At 37.1% G+C, this 23,864-nt stretch overlaps 1 protein-coding gene across 1 annotated transcript in view; it reads left to right on the top strand.

Annotated features, from left to right (window-relative positions):
• DDX4 (DEAD-box helicase 4) overlaps positions 1–23,199 on the top strand; it is a 32,081-nt gene extending 8,882 nt beyond the window's left edge. Inside the window, exons 6-18 of the mRNA XM_062600503.1 lie at positions 1,165–1,251; positions 1,606–1,686; positions 4,594–4,635; positions 5,892–6,034; positions 7,082–7,234; positions 8,370–8,524; positions 10,413–10,542; positions 11,758–11,924; positions 14,587–14,732; positions 15,483–15,582; positions 19,253–19,523; positions 19,658–19,765; positions 23,048–23,199. Of these exons, the coding sequence (XP_062456487.1) occupies positions 1,165–1,251; positions 1,606–1,686; positions 4,594–4,635; positions 5,892–6,034; positions 7,082–7,234; positions 8,370–8,524; positions 10,413–10,542; positions 11,758–11,924; positions 14,587–14,732; positions 15,483–15,582; positions 19,253–19,523; positions 19,658–19,765; positions 23,048–23,128 (1,664 nt within the window). The 3' untranslated portion in view covers positions 23,129–23,199. The remainder of the gene's footprint in view (positions 1–1,164; positions 1,252–1,605; positions 1,687–4,593; positions 4,636–5,891; positions 6,035–7,081; positions 7,235–8,369; positions 8,525–10,412; positions 10,543–11,757; positions 11,925–14,586; positions 14,733–15,482; positions 15,583–19,252; positions 19,524–19,657; positions 19,766–23,047) is intronic.
• Positions 23,200–23,864: the final 665 nt, after the last annotated feature.

Raw genomic sequence — 23,864 nt, 5'->3', positions numbered from 1 at the left:
AAGAACTCAAATGGCAGTGGCTATGTTTAAATATGCATGCACCAGGAATTGGAGGAGAAGGAAATAGATGCCTGTGGTAGAACCTTTTGATCACATTTAGCGGAAGGTGATCTTTGTCATTACAAGATGATAAAAAAGATATTTAATAGAAGAATAAAGGCTAAGGAGTAAACTGCAAAAGTGGCCTGCTCAGGATTTGTGACAAATCCTAAAACTGGCCCCTGTCTCTTAAATGAGAAGTAGCTTGTTTATGAATGTGGCTGTCATCTTCCTCTCCCTTCCCATCAGAAGGGTGACTAAAGAAGAGGGTAGACATGAAAATACATTGAATTCTTTGACATGTTGTCTACAGCAACTGAGCAATTTTGAGTAATATATTAAATATGGATAAATCAAAAATGCAAAAGGTACTTGAAGAAAGCTGGATATTTAAATTCTTCAGAACTGGGTGGTTGTGTTCTTTAGCCAATCTCAAATTTGTTACTGACTCAGTGTACTTGGCTTTGTTAGGAAGCAGTTTAGGATAACTCCAAGAACTGTATAGGGAACTTGTTCCTGGCTTTACAGAAGTTAAAATATGTTCTGCCTACAAGGTGGAGATTTCTGTGCTAATGTTAGACTTAGAAACTGTGTTCATAGGCAAATGAAAAGAGAAAGAAGAGCGTAAAGTAAGGTGTTCAGATGCGTCAATCCTGGCCGCATAGTAGGCAGTAAATAGAATATTACCTTACTATGGTAACTGGTTACTAAAACCAAGAAAGTACAAATGCTGTTAATTGTCCTGCGTCTGAACCAGAGGACTGAACTGACCTGTGTCAAAACTGAGGACTTAAAAGTGAGGAACTCTCTGTTTAAACACTTACGTGTGTAAACTCAAATACTTCAAGTAGCAGTCCGCATTCTTTGTTTGATCTTTTTCTTGCAAGAAGCAGTAGTATGGGGTGGGATAGACTTTCCTTCTCTCCATATTTCTTCGGGAATATGTTTAGGCAAACCACTTAGTCTTGACTTGAATCATCTGTTATCCTGATTGACTCAGTCACTTGACTTAACACTTATTATTGTAACTCATAAAATTAGGATCAAGAAGAATAGTTATAAAAGGTACTTGAGTTGCCCAACAAAGTTAGGCAAATTGAAATGTTGTGTTATGCTGTACTACAGGTTTTCAAGAAAGGAACAACTTAGAAGGTCCCAGTACACGGAAAGGAGGTTTTAGAGGAGTTTCTGGAGGCTTTGGACAAAGTCAGAGTAAGTATTTACTTATATTGACTGTTTTATGAAGAAGCATACACTTGATTGTTCTTTTCAGGTTGGTTACTCTTTGAGAACTAGAAGTATAAAGGTAGATGTTATAATTATGAAAGGAGATTACTACAAAATAGCTCTTGTGTTGTAGCTATGTTATGGCATGTAGACTGCTGTTTTGCCAAGTACTGTCACTGGGAAAAATACTGCATGTGTAGGATTTTTAAAGAACCTCTTAGGGCTGTTGCATTGTAAGGTGTACTGGGAAGAAATAGTAATAGTTTGAAGCATAGTACTTCATAATATTTTATACACAATTCTAGACACAATACCCATTACATTGTATGTAACTTACAGGTGCTAAAAATGAGCAAAGGGACAGACCTCAATCTAGCAGTTTTGCCTCTAGGGAGAGAGGAGCACTTGGAGGACCTGCAGGTGAGATGTTTTGTTAGGGTAGTGAACCTTTTTGATTTCCTCATTGCTGATTCTTTGCAACATAATTAACTAAGTGCATCTTTGCACTTAGTTTCACCAGATGCTATTAGCTTGATCCCATCTAAATTAAACAGCCTACTGCAAATGTTAGATACCTTGCTTGCATGCACACACCAAGTGTTTTTATAACTTGGATAGATTTTGATCATTGGATTTTTCAAAGCTGTTATCTTTTGTAGTTACTGGTCTTACTGTTTCTGGACCAGTCAATCCACAACAAGGAAGGGGTGCTAAACAGCTTGAAATAAGTTTTTATGAACTTGCTCGCTTCTGAAGTTGTTCTAGAACCACCCTCGCTGTACCTTCCCCCGGCTTTCCCTTGGTTGTGTTTTGAGGGAAAGACATATTTTAGATCTGTCCAGGCTGACAACGTGTAAGGTTTGTTGCTTGAAGCCAGATCTTCAAGATGACCTTATTCTAATGACATTTTGCTATCAGTAAAGGAGTTTTCCCTCATAATCCTATCTTCCTTTGCTGTTGATGCTGCTGTAACTTGCAACCTGTATATCATGCTACTTAACGCATAATATCCATTGCTCCAATTCTCATAGTTCAGACTAGAAACAGCAGTAAACTGGTACAATGGGTAGTATGTGACTGATGCTCTCTAAGAATATTGTGTGATGTCTGTAAAAATTTCTCATTGTAGAAAGATGCAATTGATTAGCATCTGTTTTCAGCAGTATCTCAAGGACATTTGACTTGCCTGTATGTGATTTAGTTGAAATTAGGTTTCTTCAGATTGTTTGGTTCAAATCATGGTTTTTAGAAACTCACATGTTTATAGAGGCAACATGCTAATAATATTCACTTGGTGGATGTACGTGCATCCTTAGTATAGCATTGCCATTTCTTCTTTTTTTTTCCACCATTAAGGTATGGTATTTGTACTATAACAGTTAAAGATTTTTGTAGGTGGTAGTTAGTCTAGACTGTAGAGAATGACATGTGGGAAGATAATTCTTCCTGAGAGTAGTTTGCTGCAAGGGAAAAGTATCCCTTTATAGTAAGGCAGGGAATGTCTCTGGATCTAACAAAGGGTATTCTGATGTGATGTGCTCAGCAGTTGCTCTTTCAACAGCTATGTGCCATAGTTTTGCATAAAAGCTCTGATAGGCTGTTCTGTCATGCCCTCCTTCTCTGAATAGTGGTCAGGCCCTTCTAATAGAGATTACATGATTAATGAAGGCACAGTAGTCCTGGCTTCTCTTAGAACAGTTTTGTTTTTTTGCATGTTAGAGATGCTGTGTGGGTACATTTCACCTTTTGATGGAAAAAATAAGTCTATTAAAGCGCATACACTGTTGCATCTTTGTTTTGATTCTCTGTCACCACCTTAATGCAAGTGTGATTTCACAAAGCTGCTTAAGACTATGGTGCGGAACAGGGCGTTCACGGTCCAAGTTACTGTACTGTCTGCCTCTTTGGAACTAACATTCATGCAGTTATCTAAGTCAGTAATTCAATCTTTTTGAGAATGAACAATCAGCTTATTAAGCTGCACTGCTCCTGTTCTTTCTTTTTATGCTGATGCTGATGCATTTGGAGGCATGCAAATGAGAGGGGAAAGGAGGAATTGCGGGATCTCTATACTTCTGTAACACCAGTCTCAGACTGTCAGTGTCTCACAGTATGACTTTATGAATGACCTGAGCTAAACATTTGAGAGGAGAACCTATGTCAACTGTTCTTGTCCTTCCTCTTCATTCAGTCTCACATTCCTTATTGATTCAAGCCTTTCTCTTGCAGAATCTTCATTAATGGCTCCTGCCCTTTGAAGTCAGCAGTGCAGCTTCCTGCATAAAGTAGCTAGAGGCAGTGATATGTAAAATAAAAGCTTTAACCATTGTAAGATTAAGGATTGAAAAGAGATTCTGGAAATGCTGCTGCATAAAAGCTCAGTTTTATTAATAAAAATTTTATGTCTGATGGGAGCTACTGCAGTTTTACTGCATATATTTAAGAATAAATGTTTTTGTTTTTTCAGGTGATAGTGAAAGCTACAGAAGCAGAACATTTGGATGCCAAGGTCAGAATCTTCATGGAGTGGATTTTATAAAATCTGTGGCTGTTGAAGTAACAGGATAATCTTCTTTTTCTGACTTAAATACTCACCTAAATCTCGGTTACCATGATAGTGACTTTTATGACTCTAGTTATTTGGAAGTTGCTGGTATAGATAGCATAAAACAAGCATTTCCTGACTTTGTGGAAATGTTGACTGGTTCTTAAAATTAAGATGATATAATGATACACATGTATGAATTTCTTGATCAGCTCTAGGAAAAAAAACCCTTTGCTTCAGAATTAACTAAGGTTATAAAATTGACATTTTTTGGCTTTAGTTTCGTATTAAATGCTTTTTTGGCTGATTATAGAAAACTACACCTACTCTGGGCATGCATACACTTGGTTTAGAAGGGCTCACTTGTCTTAAAAGTCATTTTATGTAGTTGTCTTAGGGTGCTCATCTCGTATCTGGGATGACTGCATTTGTTTTGATGATAGACTTGTGTACTATAAATGAAATAAGCATCATCTAGTCTGCAGTCAGCAAGATGCTGGATTTAATTCCTTTGTATTTTTACTGCCAGGTCCTGCTAAACTCTGTGCTCTTGGATCTTCTCTAGGCTCTTTAAAACACAAATGTTGGGCCTTCTGGCTTTCCACAACTAAGCTTTCACTATTGAGCTGAATATTTCCACTCATTCTGCAATTGTATTGGGATCCACTGTTTAGTTTTTCTGAGTGCTTCTCGTTGTTTTTCATTAAGATTCTTATGTAGAACTTGTATTAAATGAGCATTTCTCTAAAAGCAGTTAATTTTGAAACCACTTGCCTTAACAGGAGGTTACAAAGGACATGATGAAGAAATAGGTTCTGGAAGAAGTAAGTAGCTTCTTTGTAAGTAACATGACAATTTTACTTTCCTTTTAACTCAAAGAATGTTCTCTTGCTTAAGGTTCCTGGAAGTCTGCTAGTGAAACAGGTGGTGATACAGGTAAGATATACAACCATCTTAAAATATTTTTTTTGTGTGACATTAATTGCCAAGCAATTACTATTGATATGTTTAAACTCTGCTAATTTTTAAATCACTGTGCAATAGTGTAATTATTTTCACCTAAATAAAGATGAGCAGCTCTTTGGAATGGGCAGCTATAGAATTCCTTATACTTGAAGAAACTCTTCTGCTGATGGTGGTTTCCTTTTAAAGGTAGTGCTCGTCTAGTTGGGACACAACTGTTTGAAAGAAATTAAATTATCAGTAGTCCACACATCTAAGTGACTAGTTGTTAAAGCAAACTGCTAAGGGAGCAGTGGATTCTCAGATGTTCCATTTAAGATACCATTTTTGGAAAATATGCTTGATGTATTTGCTGAGCTCTAGTAAAGGACAGAATGACCCGTATATACAGGAGATCAGGTTAAAATATGTGATGACTTTCTAGCATGTATTGAAAATATTGTTTGAGACAGTCTAATAGAATGTTTACTTACCTGGAGTGTTTTTGGTAAATGATTCTGGATTTATTTTGCCTCTTTCTTCCTACTGAAATGCAAAAGGACAAATAGTGAACCGACTCTTGTGTGAATAAGTCATTCATGATTCCTCCTCATTTTGAGGTCCCTCTGAAACAGCTTCTGTTGCTAACCTTAAGTAAACATCAAATAACTCATTTTAAAACTTCTGGAACTTTTAGCATGAAAAGTATCTTACAAGTATACAGAGTCATAAATATGCTGTCAAGGACAAAGTAATCATATCCTTGTATACTAATAAATGAATTTAGTTATTGAATAGACACAACTTGTAATGTAAAGATCCTTTATGGTAGATTTTTTTTTTGCTGCTTGTTGATAAGGTAGAGCCTAACTTCCATAAAGTGATTCTTTAAAATAAGGTCCTTGAGCAAACATGAGACAAGAAGGCTTTACAAGAGTGGCTTTATACTTGCAAATGAGGATTAGAACTAATAGTATAAAACTAATTTTTAATAAAATTCATGTGAGATTTCTTCCTCTTCTAGAAGTGGAGGCAAGTCTAAGTGACATTTAACTGAACTGAATGTTAGTAGCTCTGTACTTAAAATTACTTTGTTTTCTTTATATTGCTCATGAACTTGTATGCTTGTACTCTTAAGGTCCGAAGGTGACCTATGTGCCTCCTCCTCCACCTGATGATGAAGCCGCCATCTTTGCACATTATCAGACAGGAATTAATTTTGACAAATATGACCAAAACGTTGTCGAAGTATCAGGACTTGACCCTCCACCAGCAATACTGGTTAGTGAACTTGTTAATCTCGGAGGTTCTGTTGAGTGTAATACTGCAGGGATGTGTCCGAAGTCTAGTGTTCACTGCTAATGAAAATACTGAAGACTGAATCCTGCGGGCAGTACTGTGTTGGAAAGAAAACACAAATTTGAATTGAAATGATATTTACAAAACATAGAAACAGCCTAGAAAAAGTAATACTATATGGACAGGAAATATAGTCCTTAGATTTTATACCATACGTATTTTAGATCTTAAAAGAAAGAAGTCTTTGGCACCAGTTTATAGAAGGGCTTGCAATATTCACGTTGAAATATGTTATTGGAAATATTTAACAGCTGAAGTGAGCATTTGTTGAAATACTGTTCATTTTGACCGACAAGGTTTTTTAAGTAACTTCTGGTCCTGCTTTCTGTGGCAAAAGTTATTACTTAAAAACAATATATAACCTTGCTCCCAGACATTTGTATCACTGTTCTTAATCATTGACTATTTCAAAAAAGTCCCCTTTTGGGGGAGGATGAGGAGGAAAAGGAGTGGTAGCAGCACCTGTGAATGAAGAGAATATGCAGAGTTTTTCCCCTGCCTACCTTCTAAATGCCCACCTTAACTTATTGAAGTGAAACTATTTCGTCACGTATACTTTTTTTCCCCCCTCAGCAGGAGTGTTGCTTTAACTTACCAAAGCACCTATATCACTCAGGAAACCAAGAGCAGATCTACACGAAATAAAACTGCAGAATTTGTCTTATAGAACACCATGATGTGGGCTTACCTGCTTAAATCAAGATGTAATACATGGCTTCTGTGCAGTTTTTGTCAAAGCTCATAAGACATACTGAAGGTCTTCCATCTTACAGGAACTTTGAGTGGCATAGGTAGTTGAAAAAATTTGGGGGCTTTTACTGTAGGAATTGTGACAATCTAGATGACTAGTGAGGCTCCCTCAAAATTACAGCTTTTTAGTGTTTGGATGTCTAAATCATATGATAAGCATCTCATTTTTTTAAGCTTATGTAAGTGGTGTTACGTATTGTAAAATACTTTTCTTTACAGACTTTTGAAGAAGCTAACCTCTGTCAGACTTTAAACAAGAACATTGCTAAAGCTGGATATTCTAAACTTACTCCAGTGCAGAAGTACAGTATTCCCATTATACTTGCAGGACGAGATTTAATGGCATGTGCCCAGACAGGATCTGGAAAAACTGTAAGATATTTCTGAAGTGTTTGCACATACATAAAATGTGTGACCTTAGTTTTAGGTGCTTTGATGCCTTAGGTGCATCAATTTTGCCAGTTCAGGCTTCCTCTGCTGTGAAGCATTTGGTGTAACTCTATTGTAATTTCAGTGCAAGTTAATGCATTAGACAGGTGTAGTATTAAGCACAAATGAATGATGGATGGATAGTCATGTTGTCAGGGAGAATTTCTCTTCAAATATTTCAGTGAACTGATGGCTTGATACAGCAGGCTGGTCTTCAGGGCTACCGATACAGAATCGGAAGTGGTATAGACACGTGGGAGCTGTTGATCAGAAAAAACAGTTCAAAACTTTTTTTTTTTTTTTTTTTTTAAGCTTATGCCAGACTTTTAGTACAATGTGTCATCCTGAAGCTGGCCTAAAAGCATAAGGTGGTCATAAACACACTCTCGTGCTCTGGCTAATGCAGGAGGAATATGATCTGATCTCAGTCAGATCATGGTACAGTGACTAGAAGTAATACTTGTTTCAACCTGTTAAACTGTCTAATATACTAACGGTTCTTGTATTAAAATATTTGACTATTAAATATAACCTTGTGACATTTGGTGCAGCATGTAATTCTAGCTTTATGTAGCTTATTAGTTACTAGTTCTGAAGAGCAGACACATTCTTTTCTGTTAGAGGAAGGGTAGAGGAGAAATGTTCTAAAACTTCTGTTATAAATACTCTGAATTACTTTTTGGGTAGCTGTATAGCTGCTGTTTTGGGTGTAACTAGTCTTAGCTGGAAGTAAGACTGATAATGCAACTGTGTGCTACCGCTTTGCTCTTTAAGTAGTCTAGAGATCTGTGTCTCATACCTACTGATGATAATAAAAAGCTTCTAAGTAAATGTTCTGTATTTGGGGCTATTTTAATTTTGGGTTGCTTAATCATGATTGTATGCCAGTGCAGTGTGGTGAACTGTTTGAAGAACTTGGAAGTTAGCTGGTACGTGACTGTTCGTACAGCCTGTTTTCTTTGAAGTTGATAAGGTGCTGTATCATTCTAGTTTTGAGATTGACACATAGCCTTCAGTGTGACTAATGTAAACATTATTTTAAGACTAAGTAGCTTACACATTGATGCTTACTCTTCAGGCAGCTTTTCTTCTACCAATTGTGGCGCATATGATGAGAGATGGCATAACTGCCAGTTGTTTTAAAGAGCAGCAAGAACCAGAATGTATTATTGTAGCTCCAACTAGAGAATTGATAAACCAGATCTTCCTAGAAGCAAGAAAATTTGCATATGGGTAAGCTTTTGTACCTTTGCCTGATACTGCTTATTTGGCTTTATTCAGCAGTGTTCTTATCTTTCAACAAACTCTTGCAAAAAAAGAAAAAGAAAAAAGATTACTGTCGGTGAAATCGACTGACAACAAGCACTTGAATTTAGATGGTAGATCTGGTTAGCAGATTTCTTACCATATGGTTAGGGATTTAAAGTTGTATTCTTATGACATTACTTGGGGGAGAAGAGGCTTACTCTAACTTGGAGAGGAGGTGAATCCTAAACTTTCCCTGTAGTCTTTATGAGGAAAAACAGAATGATATAACTTAAGTCTATCTTGCCTTGTATAATTTGACTGTACTTTTATTTTCATCTTTGCTGGGAGGAAGTGGTTTTAGTTAACTTTGTTGTAGTTTGTGGTAACTCCTGTAGTTTGGACTTTTCAGTGCTGTTGGTGTGCAACAAAAATATTTAGGTGCTCAGACGAGCTGTGATAATGCTACTTCCTCAAAATGAAACAAAAATTAACTTGCCATTGAGCCCCTGCATGTTGCATGAGGAAGTACATTTTTGCCAGTGATATTTCTGTTGCACAACGACAGATTGCACTAGTGCATGGGAGGAGATAAGTTAGTTTTAGATAACGGCTTGTTACTGTCTTCCATCTACAGGAGATGGAATGGAGAGTGTAACTTTGTCAGTACAAAATCTGCAATAACTTAGACCTGCCTTTGATTTTTCATGGAAACTCATGCTGGATGCTGTTCTTTGCTTTGGGGAAGTTGCATCATATCAGCATGTTTTTTTTTTGTTTTTTTTTTTTGCCAGATGTGTTACTTGAAATATCTGTTTTTAATCTCAAACTGTTCTACTTGTGTAGCTAATTTATTAATTACTATCTCTGAAACTGAGTACAGATTATTTCAAGATAAACCAGCTTTTGAATTTAGAAAGTTTCTATAGCAGCACCCGACAAGTCAAAGTGACATGCATCTGGAGAGTAGTTAAGCAGTTCCCCAAGATGTGTGCTAATCTGTTGCCTTTAAGGAATTGTATGTATATTGCTCAGTTCAGATTCATGGTGCTCTTAAGCCCCTTTAGTTTAATTCAAAAATATATCCACTACTAACTTTTAGTGAGTACATCATGTTACTAGTCCAATGTCTTTATTCATGGCTAAAAAACATTCTGCAAAGTTCCATTTCAAGGATGAAAATCCACCAGGTTTATCTGGTTCACCCTTGTTGCATGCAAAGTTGAAATAATTATCATCAAGAACAGCTGGCTTGGAGGTGAGTATAAAAATTGCACATGGCATGCAAATAGAAGCCTTCATGAAGGTTATAAACCTTGTATTTGTTTAACTGCATGAGGCAGTACTTGTTAGTAGAGCTTGTCTCTTCTGCAGAAGAACCTGATGCAGATTTTCTCAATAGATCTGACACCCCTACTAGGAAGAGTAATACACAGTTCAGTGTTGGCATAAATCTGCTGTCTAATGCTTGAGTGGCATACTATGTGCTCATATGGTTATTTGCCTTACAAACTGATTCATCTGTGTATATTTTATACAGATGTATTCATCTGTGTTATATTGCCCTGTGAGATGTGATAAGATAACCTCTGAAGCTTTAAAAGCATACTTCATTTTCTCTTCTTTTTCTACCCAGTATGTCATAAAAAATGGAACAATGTCCAACACCATTTCAGTTAATACTGTGGATTGTATCTCAGTTGAAGGGAGAGAGGAAAAATGCAGTGAGATGCAGTGTGTTCCTTCTCAGCCACATGTGCAGCCTCTATCTAATCTGGATCGGAATGTCCATTAATGTGATTTCTACATGTTTTGAGGCTTAAAAACAAAACCACTGCAGTTACATAAATGTGATAAGAATATTTTCTATACATAGGACTTGCATAAGGCCTGTTGTGATCTATGGAGGAACACAAACAGGTCATTCAATTCGTCAGGTGATGCAAGGCTGTAATATACTATGTGCCACACCAGGAAGGCTTATGGACATCCTTGGAAAAGAGAAGGTAAGATTTTAAAACTTAGTCCAAATTTCATAAATAGTCTCAGCCTTCTGGCTACATATTGCTGCTCATTCTTTAAAGTTGATAGAAGTAAAGATAAAGACGTGAAAACCTGTCAATATGTGGCATTTATTCGTGCACTTACTTAGAACTACACTTGAGCTTTTATTTTTATTTTATGGTGTCCAAATTTAGAATTTAGGAAGTTTCTATTGCAGCAGCCCTGAAGCAAATCAAGGTGACATGCATCTGGAGGGTGGTTAAGCAATTCCTCAGGATGTGTACTAAATAATAAATAAAGTATTTAAAAGAGTAACTTGAGTATAGATCTCTCCAGTTTCTTTTGAAGGCAATGGAAGATAAGATTTGTATCAGAAAGGCTGCAGTATCCTTGGTGATTAAATTTTAGGGTATTAAATAGTAGTACACCTTTTCTTACGCCTTGTGGGAAAAACTCCATACTGGATTTTTCACTTGATTTCTTATTTTTGGTACAATAGCTGTTTACCTGTCTGTGGAACTACTTTCCTAATATCAACTCTTTTAATATTTTAGTATTAATTTATTCAAAATAATAAACTCTAGAAGTAATGTTATCTTTGTATTTATGTTTTTCCAGCCATAGTATTGTAAGTTCTCAGTTGAAACTTGCTGTATTGTATAATGGTAGCTCAGTGATGTTGCACTGAACAAATGAAGTTTGGGAAGAAAAACGCTTTTGTTGATAAAACTGTGGCTTCTGTGGTTCTCAGGATTCTATTTAAAATGACACTCTTTATCAGCAGAAAGGATGTTGTAATGTTGTCCTTAATGTGCCTTCCACCATTACTTTCATCAGAACAAGAAGTTTTTTAAGAATATGTTATGATGAGAAGAATGGGAGAAAACATCTCTAAAGTTCAGATATAATTTCAAAACAGATGTAATAATAGTTGATCTACAGTAGGCTCCATTCTGATTTACATTGCTGAACACAGTACTGAAGCACTTTGTTGTAAGCATGCTATCAAAATTAATGTAGATGTAAGCTTAAAAAGTTAAATAGAGCTTGGAGTGTAAACAAAACATAATACTTGGGACAACATTGGGCATTAATTGTGAATAATATATACTTTTAGTAGAACGAAGTAAGTAAAGTTGGATTTTGCCAACTAGGAAATTGTAGAAGTGTCAGTGTCTGTGAGCCAATAATTTTTTCTTTCACTGAAATATCTACAGATTGGTCTGAATAAAGTGAAATACTTGGTGCTAGATGAAGCAGACCGTATGCTTGATATGGGTTTCGGTCCAGATATGAAGAAGCTAATTTCTTACCCAAGCATGCCACCAAAAGATAGACGTCAAACGTTGATGTTCAGTGCCACTTTTCCTGAAGAAGTTCAGAGGTAGGTAGAGTAAGGGTAGAAATATATCTGAAGATGTATTTGTATATTTTTAAAAAATAAATTTCTGAAGGGTTAAGGATGCTGTTTATGTTTAGAAGATTGTAAACTTGCTAGAAGATACTGAAAAGCAGCAATGTTAACATTCCTTGTTAAAGGTTTCCCCTTTTTATGTATAGATGAATTGTTTACTTTAGCTGGAGACTCTCAAGCAACTTTAGAAGTGTGTGAAAAATCAAGTCCTCATACACTGGCCAATCTGACACCACCCCCACCACCATGTAAATTCAAAAGCAGTGATCCCACTCTTTAACAAGCAACACTGGCACTGCTGTCTTTGGTATCAAGGCATAATATGGAGAAGCGAACTGTTCCTCAGGTTACCAGCCTTTGATCTAGAATCCATTCTCATGTGCATACACACTATTTGCTTTTGGTAGTTTAAAACTTCCAGAAATGAGTTTTGGATGAGTCTTAAAGCTTTACTACTCACTACTCTTAAAGCTTCCCTTCCCAGACTTAGAGAGCAGGATGCAACAGAAGGTGGTGCTGAGCAAAGGAATAACAACAAAACATCTCTTTCTATATGGGTGAATGGGAATACTGTTTTCTGCTTTTGAATAAACTGATATCTGATGATTATTTTTAAATTGGAATGCTCTAAAACTTGAATCTGAGCATTTGAGAATTTTGTAGCTTTTGTGGTGTTGATACTGTTGTATCAGACTAAAACACTTGCAAGCATCTTACCGTTTGAGAATATGTAAGCTGATCAGACCACTGCAATACTTGAACTTCAGTGGGTCATGTTCTGACAGCTGTCTTCTGGCCTTTCAAATAGGCCTGAACTAAAATTTTCTTGTTTTTGGAGGTGAGGAAAAACCATCTTTAGTTGCCTTGTACTGAACTAATAAATGGGCTTGTTTATGCAGCAGGGAGTCGAGCATTCCCACTAGATCATGGGAAAAGATTATCTCCCTTTAAAATGAGGGTTGAGAGGACCTTTGCTGCTGTCCTTATCAATGAGTTTTGGCTAATGCTCTTGGTGTGTGTTGTGCTACATACTGAGAGGTGATAGTCAAGAATACAGTAACTACCAGCACCTGAAAGGAGATTCCTTCACCTGTGCAGGATGTTTACAGTTTGCTTCTGGTTTATAGAGAACCATATTTACCTTTCTACTGTTGGGATTTACGAACACTGGTAGAAGACTTCAATAGTTGAGTGCTGGATCACAGTTTGGGAATGTATAACATTCTGTCTTTTGAAACTGGAATATCTAGTGATAATGCTCTTGCTTTACAGAGTGAAAACCTTTCTTTTCTGGAGTCAGTTTTCCTCCCTGAATTTGCTGCCTTTTGATTCTGGAGTTGGGAAAACCAGTGTGTTTTTCCTCACTGTTCTGTCTGTGCAAATTTGGTAGGCAGTACAGGACAAAGTGCTCTTTTTGTTAGCGCTTGTGGGTTCAGGCTCTCATGTACTTGTATTTAGACTTCTTTTCAATGAATGTAACCAAACATACTACTTACCATACTACTTGGTTTTGGACTTGGATCTTGGCTAATAGATGAGTGTCATAAAGCTCTTCCATGTACTGGAATTAAGAATACTATGCATTTTGTAGCTGATGTATGAATTTGAAATGAGCACATTTTGCTTTTTCTCTTCCAGTGAAACGAATTATTTTCTTCTCCTCCCCTGTTTTGTTTTCTAGGCAGTTTCTGAAAGGTTTAAACATTTCTTTTGCTTTCAATTTAGGACTGTTTCTCGGTGAGATCTTAATTTCCGGTCAGATATTAAGACCAAACATGTTAAGCCTCTAATAACCTTGGGAGATTTAGTTGTTTTAGATCACTTTGCTCCTGCTCTTCTAAAACTTGAAGTTGTCAGCTTTCACTTTAAGATTGTTATCTGATTGATTTATTTTTCTGTAGTGGCAGCTGCTTTGTGTATGCTGGATATTAAGCACGCCTACACTAATAAGTTCAGTTTAGTGTAACCTCTCAACCATTTTGGGGCATTTCTAGAAGTTGCCTATTCTGGCACACTTTCTGACAGAAAAGATCTGTGTGAAGTTTTTCTTTAGAAAAACACGGATTGAACAAACTGTTGCTGAGGTAGAGCTTTTTCCAATGGCATTGGTTCGGAATAAGTGAAACTGTAGGTTAATACCATGTGATAGCTGTATGTTTTTAAGCAGTGCTTTTGTTGAACAGTTGGTAAGGATCATGCTGCCTTTTGAAGGTAAGTTTTGAATTCAAGCACTTGTAGAATTCTCCCCTCTCTGGATAATTATGACACAGTACCCCCAAAACAGTCAATGTGAGCATATATGTTGGTATCCATTTTACTTCAAGTGTATATATGCATAACACTTAAGATGGCTAGGAAACAGTGTTCGTGTTACAGAAAGCTGCAAGGAAGTAATTGTTCTGTGTACCTTCTTACTACTATTTTTTGTACAGCAGTTTGAAAAACAATACTAACTTTCTTAGTGCTTTTCTAAAATGCATAGGACACTAAAAAACGCATGTGTGCATATTCTCTGCCTTGTGGGAAATGAAGTAAGTAATTGTTGTGGTGGTTGCTTACACATAAATGAATAAATCTTACAAAATAAGATGCATGGCAGATTTCAGGTTGCTCAATTTTGTTTCTCTTTAAGGCTGGCTGGTGAATTTTTGAAAACTGAATATTTATTTGTTGTTGTTGGACACGTGGGTGGAGCCTGCAGTGATGTTCAACAAAGTATTCTTCAGGTTGCTCAATATTCCAAGAGGGAGAAACTGTTAGAAATTCTACAAAGCATAGGTAACTTTTCTTATTGCTCATTGTCTTCCAGGGTAGACAAAGTTCTTTAAACCCTGCTCTTGCTGCTGGCAGTCATGATTCCATTCTGTTAGGCAAAATAATACACTTTGTGAGAGCACTATAAGTGCTTTACAGAGAATGCTGCTTTCTAAACGGTTTGAGGTTTTAATTATTTGTACTACAAATAGGTATTTGTCAAGGTCTCTCTTGTACTGAGTAAGAGCAGACAAGCTTCCCAGGTGATGAATTTCTCTAAATGGTCAATTAGTAATTGCTTTAGCAGTTATGGTATTGCCTAGAGTTTGTCTGGGTTTTATTTCCAGTTTTGCTCTGAATGTATCTTATTGTTTAACTCTGAAGCAGTTTAACTGGGAAATGATTTGGAGTTAAAAGATAGTCTGTGTGTCTTGCTGCTCAGAGCCCAGAACAATTTGTCATTTCTCACCACATGCTGTAGAACTAGGTTGCATACTGGGACTTACCACAGAGCAGAATTAAATATTTCCTGCTTTTATTGAGGAAAAAGATAAAACACAATAGTCTTCATCTAGGTTTCTGTATTGATCTAGAAATGGATAGATTGAATATAATTAATTTAATGCAGGCAAGAAATTATTATACCCTAAATACCCTATTTAAACCAGTTCTGACATTACATAACTATAGTTCTCATTTAAGAGCTGCAATTGTGAATAGTGAAAATGCGTTAGGTTTCGAACTGCAGTAGATCTGAACTATTGTTTAACACAGGTTGTGAACGAACCATGGTGTTCGTGGATACAAAGAAGAAAACTGATTTCATTGCAGCCTTTCTTTGTCAAGAAAAAATACCAGCCACTAGTATTCATGGGTAAGTCTTTTTTTTTTTTTTTTTTTTAATGTGAAAATTACTTAATGCTATTTCTTGCAAGAAGCTGTACTTGAGTCATTGACTGTATCTATGCAATTTAGCTGGCCTTGTAATCCTCAGTAGCTCTATTCAATTGAGAATGTAGTGTTTCTGAAGGCCAGTTTTTACTTTATATTTGCTGAGTATGTATCTTCATGTTTGACCACACTTCAGATGCTCTATTGCTTTAAGGCCTCTGTTCATTTAAATTTTAGATTGACTGGAAAATTTGTAAACTTTAAGATCAAGAGATAGCTTATAAGATGTAGAAAGGGTGTCAAGGCTACCTATAGTGTTTGAAAGATTTCCTGCTAGGAGAAAGTTTTGGTCTGTGTGTGTATCCAATTATTCAGTAGCTGCTGTGGCTGCAGTATATGTGGAGTATATGTGGGGAACGCTGAGAAAGGGTGGCTGCAGTTGGGAGACCTTGCCTTTCAAAAGACTTAAATGCGGATGGTGTTTGTACTCCTAAGAAATCCTGTGATTCAAAGACGTGTATCCGCCAGTCTGTTTCTAGGCGGAAAAACTAATTGAATTCATGCGTATGACCACTTTTGGGTGTTTTCCTGTTCGCCAGAACAATTAGACTGGGAACAAGAGGCTCATACGCCACGGTATGTCCTGTGCTTGACTAGTCCTAGCAGCTTTGGTAAGTGTTCCCGACACCTCTTGAGGATCTCTCAAGACTCCTTCAATAGAAAGTAGACTTGTGCTTGGGTGTTTTTGTTTTCCCATCATTGGTATAGAATTTTCATTAGTTATTTATAGCTGAAAAGCCACACTGCTAGATTAAAGGGGATCACAATTTTTCAGACAGTTTTGTTGTCCTCATGTTGACTTTCAGAAGGTTAGCTTGCATCTCCTAGCTTGCAGGAAATGTTTGATTTCATTCTGGTATTGGGCTGTTAAAAGATAGTAGTGAAGGCTTTCAGTTTGTAGGATCATGGCATAATTCAGGTGGGAAGGGATCTCAGAAGGTCATCTAGTACAGCCTCCTGCTCAAAGCAAGACCAACAGTTACTGCTAATTGTTGCTAGTTCTGATTTCTGAGTTAGCCAGTTGAAGAAGTGCTTATGCAGGATGTCTCATGCTTGATTACCTTAAAGTTGATAAAGGTCAGCAGCCAAGTGAATGCCAGCAGAAACCACTAGTCTCTTCTGGCTGCCTTCCTGTTGAAGCTCTCTATTACAGAATCACAGAATAGTTGAGGTTGGAAGGAACCTCTGTAGATCATCTGATCCAACACCCCTGCTCGAACAGGTTGCCCAGAACCATTTGTGGCCCCATCCTCTTGACCTTATTTTCCATACATAGTTGTTTTTTGGACCCATTAAGTTAATTGGAATTGTATGTGGAATCTACTTTGAGGGCCCTCTGAAATGCCAGTTGCCCCTTAAGAGAATAGTTCTAGTTCGACCTTAATAGAAGACTGACTTCTGGCTTCCTACTTGTATAACTGTAAGGACCTACTCCAAGGTTATCACAGAAATCTCTTCTCAAAGCTTAACTGGAATAAAAAGACTAACTTGCTAGATTTGTCCTGTAGATAAGACCTAAGACAGACTTGACTATCAGTAGGATAGTGTTTTTGGTTCATGTCACTAAGCTTTTCAGACACTTTCCTGAATTTGAAGGGAATGGTCCAAGGGACATAGCAACTTGTACATAACTTCAGAGTATAGCTGATTCCAACTGAACACATTATGGAGCTACTTGAGCAGTCTTGGTCATCAGAACGTATTTTACTAAGACTCAGTGTAGCCTCACCTTGGAAGCTCTCTAATTGGTATTTGAATACCTGCTGTTTCTCTCAATTGTTCGAGCTCCTGTACTGCTGAAGTATCCAGCAGCTGTAGGTCAGTAGATCTGGAATATGAAGGACAGGAGACCTACTTTCAGATTTTGGGTGCATGAGGATGCTGCTTGGACAAGGATCACTTCTAACAACAACATTATTTACCAATAACAGCTTTTTGATAGGTGGTCCACATCTGTCCATCTCTTGATTGCAAATACAGAGAAAATGGAACTATATCCTTACCTGTATCAGGTAAGATGGATCCCTATGCTACTGCTCTGGACACTTTCCAGTGAGTTGCAAGTGGCGCAATCGCACAGATATATATATACAAATATGTTATCAAGAACTTGCTACTGATAAGCAGCCTTCTAAGAAACTTACATGGTACATGGAGCAGTATTGGTTTGCTTAGAGTGTTTAATATTTGTTCAGAATCTTTAATTGGACAATCTTTATGCTAAATATATTAGAATGTAATACAGACACAAACAGCATTCTACTGTCATCATACATTGTGATTAAGGAAGATCTTTTTTGTGTTAATAGGATGCTTTTCTGATATGGTGTTCAGGAATTCAGGTGACAGCTGCAGAGTTTCCACTCTGTCTTACAGGCTTCCCCAAAGGTGACAAGATAAGTCCAATTATTTATCAGATATGCTGTCAGGTCTGCCTCCTTGATATGCGCATGGACTTTTTACAGCACTTGTAAGGAGATTGGTCTAAAAAGAATGTTTCTAACTTCTGTTTGTATGTTACTCACTAGCATTTGGTCAGGTACATTGAGAAACTTAAGGTGAAATACTTGCTAATTCCAGGTCCAAACCCATCTAAAGACTGTCCATCTTTTAAGTGATGAGCTAGCATAGTGTCATGGTGTATGGTACGTAATGTAGGTAAGCAAACAATGTTGAGATTCACCACATGAAAAATACTGCAAAGTTGTTTTTCATCTTTTAACTGGAGGAAGAGACTTCTGAAGTCTTGTCAAGAAAACAGTGGTTTGGACAGTGTTCTGAGAAACATCAGAATATTTTGTTTGTAGGTATTTTAAAATTCATCATACTACACAGATGCAGGATGTTTGTATATCCTGTACCCTGTCAGTTCTACAGGTGTGTGTGAAGGGTTGTTTTGGGAAGATTTGGATTCTGTTCTTGGCTGCCCTGTAGCATGTAGCTGAATTGCTATTGTGCAACTCATCTTTTGTTGGAGGAGACTCCTATGCGTTTCTTCAGAATTACTCGCTGTAAATGAAGGTACACTTAGGGATAACTGGTCCCATCAAGCTGCTAAACTTGTGAATTTTACTGATTTGTGATTCACTTAAGTTTTTAATTGGAAACTAGTTAGGACGGCTTTCTTAACTACTCTTCTCTGGGATACCAGTAATACCAGAATAAACTAAATGGCCTATGTTGGTTTCAACAGAGTTTTTTTTTTCTTAACTCTTCAATTTGTTCTCTGATTTGGACAACAAAACTGACCTGCAAAATGTAAGTACTAATTAATCTGTAAACAGTCTTTAAAAATGTTTAAAGAACCCCAGTTCCTCCTGCTCATCTCCGAGATAATTGCATTGCCTTGAGGTGGACTATGCAGGTAGTGTTCAAATAGTCTTAATATGTTTCTTTTTAACCTAAGCCTTCAGAGAAATCGCATTTTTTAAAAGTACTTAATGTGTCTTACTGTGAATCAGTTCAGTTTAAAGAAAAATTGGCAGGTATTTTTGCAAGGATTATTTCTGTATGTGAATCTTACTTGCTCTTTAGCTTATGTTATATTACAGGTTCTTTTCCTTTATCTATTCTAACTCTTATTTCCTTTGTAGAGCTAGGGAACAGAGAGAGAGAGAAGTAGCTCTTCGGGATTTTCGATCTGGAAAATGTCCAGTTCTTGTGGCAACATCAGTGGCAGCAAGAGGCCTGGATATTGAAAATGTTCAGCATGTTATTAATTTTGATCTTCCTTCCACCATTGAAGAGTATGTACACCGAATTGGACGAACTGGTCGTTGTGGAAATACAGGCAAAGCCATTTCTTTCTTTGATAATGGTTCAGATGGCCATCTTGCACAATCTCTAGTTAAAGTGCTTTCAGATGTAAGTTTTGAATCTTATTGTGCTCTCTTCTGTTTTTTTGAGACTTCAGTCTGCTAAGAAGCTTTGGCAGTCTTGCAGAACTCTGACTTGGTAAAGTAGTCAAGGTCTCTAAATTCACTTTTCTAATCATGCAGGCTCAGCAGGAGGTTCCAGTTTGGCTAGAAGAAATTGCTTTTAGTGTTCATGAAACTGGTCTTAGTGTTCCAAGACGAAGTGTCTTTACATCAGTTGATACCCGAAAAGTAAGTGCTTTTAAAACTTAGGTGTATCAGTATAAAAGCATGTTTAGCTATATGTGTTGAAATTAGTGCCACTGAAACTATTTTAACTGGAATCATTTGTCACCTTAGTTGTGTATCTTCAAAATGCTCATGGTGTTTCTGAAACTTACTTTGGATAACTAAGTTTGCCTGACTTCAACAGCACAGTCTTACTAGTTGTATTGGTCTTGATGTGCAATGTCAATAATTTCTCTGGGAGAAAAGGTTTGTGCAAGCATGCCCTAAGGCTGTAGTTCCACAAATTTTATAAATACTATGCTTTACAGTAAGACATAAAGGAATTGGGAGAGAATAGATAAGCACTAATTGCAGAACTTGTTTCCCATTTCAGTGTTTTGGCCCCTTGTATTGGTTACTGAACTATATTTAAATGGTTTCTACAGGATTCAGAATTAAGTTCTTGCCATACTGCTAACACAGTATCATCTCTAATGGAAAGGGACTTTCTTGGTCCCAGTGTCTAATCTTTTTTCTATTCTTCATTTTTCTTGTTTAGCCTTACACCATCCTGAGGCTGGGTGTGTGTATTCTGATGATGCTTTTGTCAGAACTTTGAAGAAGCTAAGCTTGAGAGCTTTTTTGCTGTAGATCACTTGTTTAGTGCAAGCTAGAGCTGTGTGTACTTACAACAGTTTTAAAACATCATGTATCCAGTTATAAAATATAGTCTGCATCATTCTTGTAGGCATACTACGAATGTCTTGAAACTTTCTTGTACAAATATTGAGGGGGCGGGGAAGAGGTTCTGGCTTGCCCACAAGACATAATAGCATTTGTCTATCTCTTTCACCATTGCATCCATTACCTTTGTTACAAGCAGAGTGCTCATGATTCACTACTTAAGCATTATTAATTGTACAGTGGAAAGTTAAAATAGCAGCTTTGAGGAAGCAGTGACCCAAGATCCACTTTGTCTTACACTAACTATATTGAACCAATAAACATTAATTGCTTCCTAGCTGGATGGATTTGATCAAACAATGGAAGCCAAAAGATTATGCATAGGCCTCTTTGCAGGAGAAACCCTTTACATAGCCATGGAAGAAAGCCTTACAAAGTTGGTCTTGATCTTGTTCCCTTGTTCAAAGGGATCATTGATAGTCTTTGATGTTCTTTGAAGGATTATTTAAAACCTTTGTTACTGAAAATAACTGGCACTTGTGATATGCCACTTTATAAGAAAGGGAGTAGCTTTATTTTTTTGCTCAGAGTCTTGGTAGTGAGTCTCACCAGCTTCCAGTATGGAACTTGAAAGACCAAGAGCTAATCTCTTTGGTTTTGTTGCAGAACATGTACCTTTGAGCATGCCTGCTTCTGTTTTCAGTGCTTTTTTTAAAACTGCTGTTTGATATTTTTTGTTTCTGTCTGCTTGGATTTTGGTGCCTTCATTAAAAACCTCTTAGTCTCTTTTATGAATTTTGTGTCACTTGTGTTCCAAACCTAATACTATCTTAGGGACTACAGAGGAAATCAGTCCTGCTACTTGTCTTTGCTCATAGTGTTTTTGAAGCTTCTCAAATTTCTTCTGAAGTTTCTCAGGTTCAGATGTTAGAATCAGTAAGGTTGGAAGGGACCTCTGAAGATCATCTAGTCCAACCTCCCTGCTCAGCAGGGTCACCTAGAGCATGATATACAGGGTTGCATCCATGCAGGCCTTGAATATCTCCAGAGAAGGAGACTCCACCACCTCTCTGGGCAACCTGTGCCAATGCTCCGTCACTCTCACAGTGAAAAAATCCCCCCTCACGTTCAGGCGGAGCTTCCTGTGCTTCAATTTCTGCCCATTGCCTCTTGTCCTGTCACACAGGACAACTGAAAAGAGTTTGTCCCCGTCCCCTTGACACCCTCCCTTCAGGTACTAAATTCCTTATATTAACTATCTTCTTGCATTTCATAATTAGTGAAAGTACTGGGTGTTGTGGGTGCATCTTACTTGTCTGACCCCTAATCAGAGCTGACTTTTTTTCCTTTGGATCCTCATGGCCCTATGACCCCTATGAGACTTCAGTTATGTACTTAAGCTTTTGTTTCCTTCTTGCTGTGGAAATGCAATTTCTAGCAGCCATTCTCTGGGCAGATTTTTATATGTTTCTGTTCAAGGATGCTTTTTATCTAGATTATTTCCAAAGGTGGATCTCATCAACCTTTGAATCTAGATTGCCCCCAAAAATCTCCAATCTTTGCAAGGCATTCGGTCTCCCAGTACTTCATGAAGTCTGTCACTTCTGTGGCTGAGTCTGTTCTTCATGTCCTTGACCTCCAGATTAAAAAGAATCTGACTGTGACTCTCGATCTATTGACTTCTAAACAGAAAAGTTTCAGGGGAAAACTGTTTGCTGTTTGTAGTGTTGGAAATGCTGCCACCTTAGTCATACGTATGTAGTATATAAACTTTGAGCTGGAGATCATCAAATACTTCCTCTAGCAGCTTCAATTCCTTCTCTGCTCCCCTCTTCATAGTTTTGAGAATTTTTTCTAATAAACTCCTAATTAGAGAACTTTAGAAATATGTAACTGGAGATTGAAGTAACAAGTAGTTTTTCTTTACAGCTGGTGACATTATTAAACCTTGAAGTTCTTGAAGGACACAAAGTTCTTTCTCAGTTTTAACTCTGGCCTGTATCAGCTGGAATAGGCCTCTACTCTAACATGGGCATGTTGTTCAATACTGTTTATTCTCGAGGAAGAAAGCAGACTTCCTCAGGTGTATGTAGTCACTTTCTTCTTCAAATTTAATTTGAAAGCTGAATTGAATTAAAAGGCCATTTCATAGTAATGAATTTGAACAGAGTCTGTTGGAGGCTTTTGTTTGACTACTTAAGAACAATCCTGTAGGTGACTGCGCTCAATTCTTTGGTTCAAAAGGATTTTTCTAGGAAAGTATTACAGACAGTGGTTCTTAAACAATGGAGAAAGAAGATTTTTCTAAAGCTGTGGTGAACTGTTTTGTGTTGCATAAGAGAAGAAGTTTGGATTTGAGCAGAAGCCTCTGGCAACCTGAAGAAAGGTGGTTCCTCACCTGATAAAAATCTGAGGCTGGTAAAATTGCATCAGTTTTGGGTTAAGGTCTAAAAACCTAATGCCTAGAAGTTTTATGAAAAGCTTCTTTACTTAAAATATGATATTCTGATGACAGTTAGCGAGTCATGTGCAGAAGGGTGAAACTGCTTTGTAACCGCTTTTGTTAAAATGATTGAATGTGGATATTGAATTGATTCTAAACTAGTATCTGTTGTTTCCTAGAATTATGAAGGCAGAGGCAGCACCAACCCAGGAGGAATGAGAACATCATATACTGCAAGTGCATTTGAGTCATGGGATTAAAACTCGTTTAGTACCAAACTAGATTGTTTTCTGTTGTGCCTTAAATGAGCTGTTGCAGTTACTGTTCCTTATTGTTGAGCTTTATGGAACACTTAATGTTTAAAGACTAGGTGGTATCATATAATAATGCCTGCAACAATGTATGCATAATCAGTTATGATGAACCCTGTGATTATCACTACATGTAAGAAGGCAAAAGCCATTTTTGGGAAACACTTCATGTATTTCTTCAAGTGTTTAAAATTTTAAGTAAGAGTTCACTGATATGTGGCAGCTTATATGTTGCTGTAAGATGTGGAACTTGATCCCTGTTTGTTTTGTAAGAGGAAAATAGATTTGCTGGAATTACCACTTTGTTAACAAAATTTTGTATGGGAAAATAGTGTTGCAAAAGCCTGGTTTGGGCAAGACCTTTATGTAAAGAGCTCATCTAAACTTAATGTTTCTTCCTGTTCCTATAGGTCAGTTACAAAATTTGTACCAAATGATGAGATGACTTATCTTAAGGTGCTGTTAAACTTCTTGTAAACACTTATTTAATAAATACTTGAGGATCATGTTTTGTATTGGTGGTTTTTTTCCATGACAAAAGTACGAAAAGACCTATGTCAGTTCAGCTTCATGAGTTGATGTGTTTGTTCATGTATTTCTGTATGGAACTAAAGTTCAGTGGCTACATCCCTGACTTAGCTGGATTTGGTGCTTGTGCAGAGCTGTCTTAAGGAGGATGGAGCCA

Source organism: Rhea pennata, chromosome Z (genome assembly GCF_028389875.1).
Source record: "Rhea pennata isolate bPtePen1 chromosome Z, bPtePen1.pri, whole genome shotgun sequence".
NCBI classification, from domain to species: Eukaryota; Metazoa; Chordata; class Aves; order Rheiformes; family Rheidae; genus Rhea; species Rhea pennata.
This window is presented reverse-complemented; position numbering and strand designations above follow the sequence as displayed.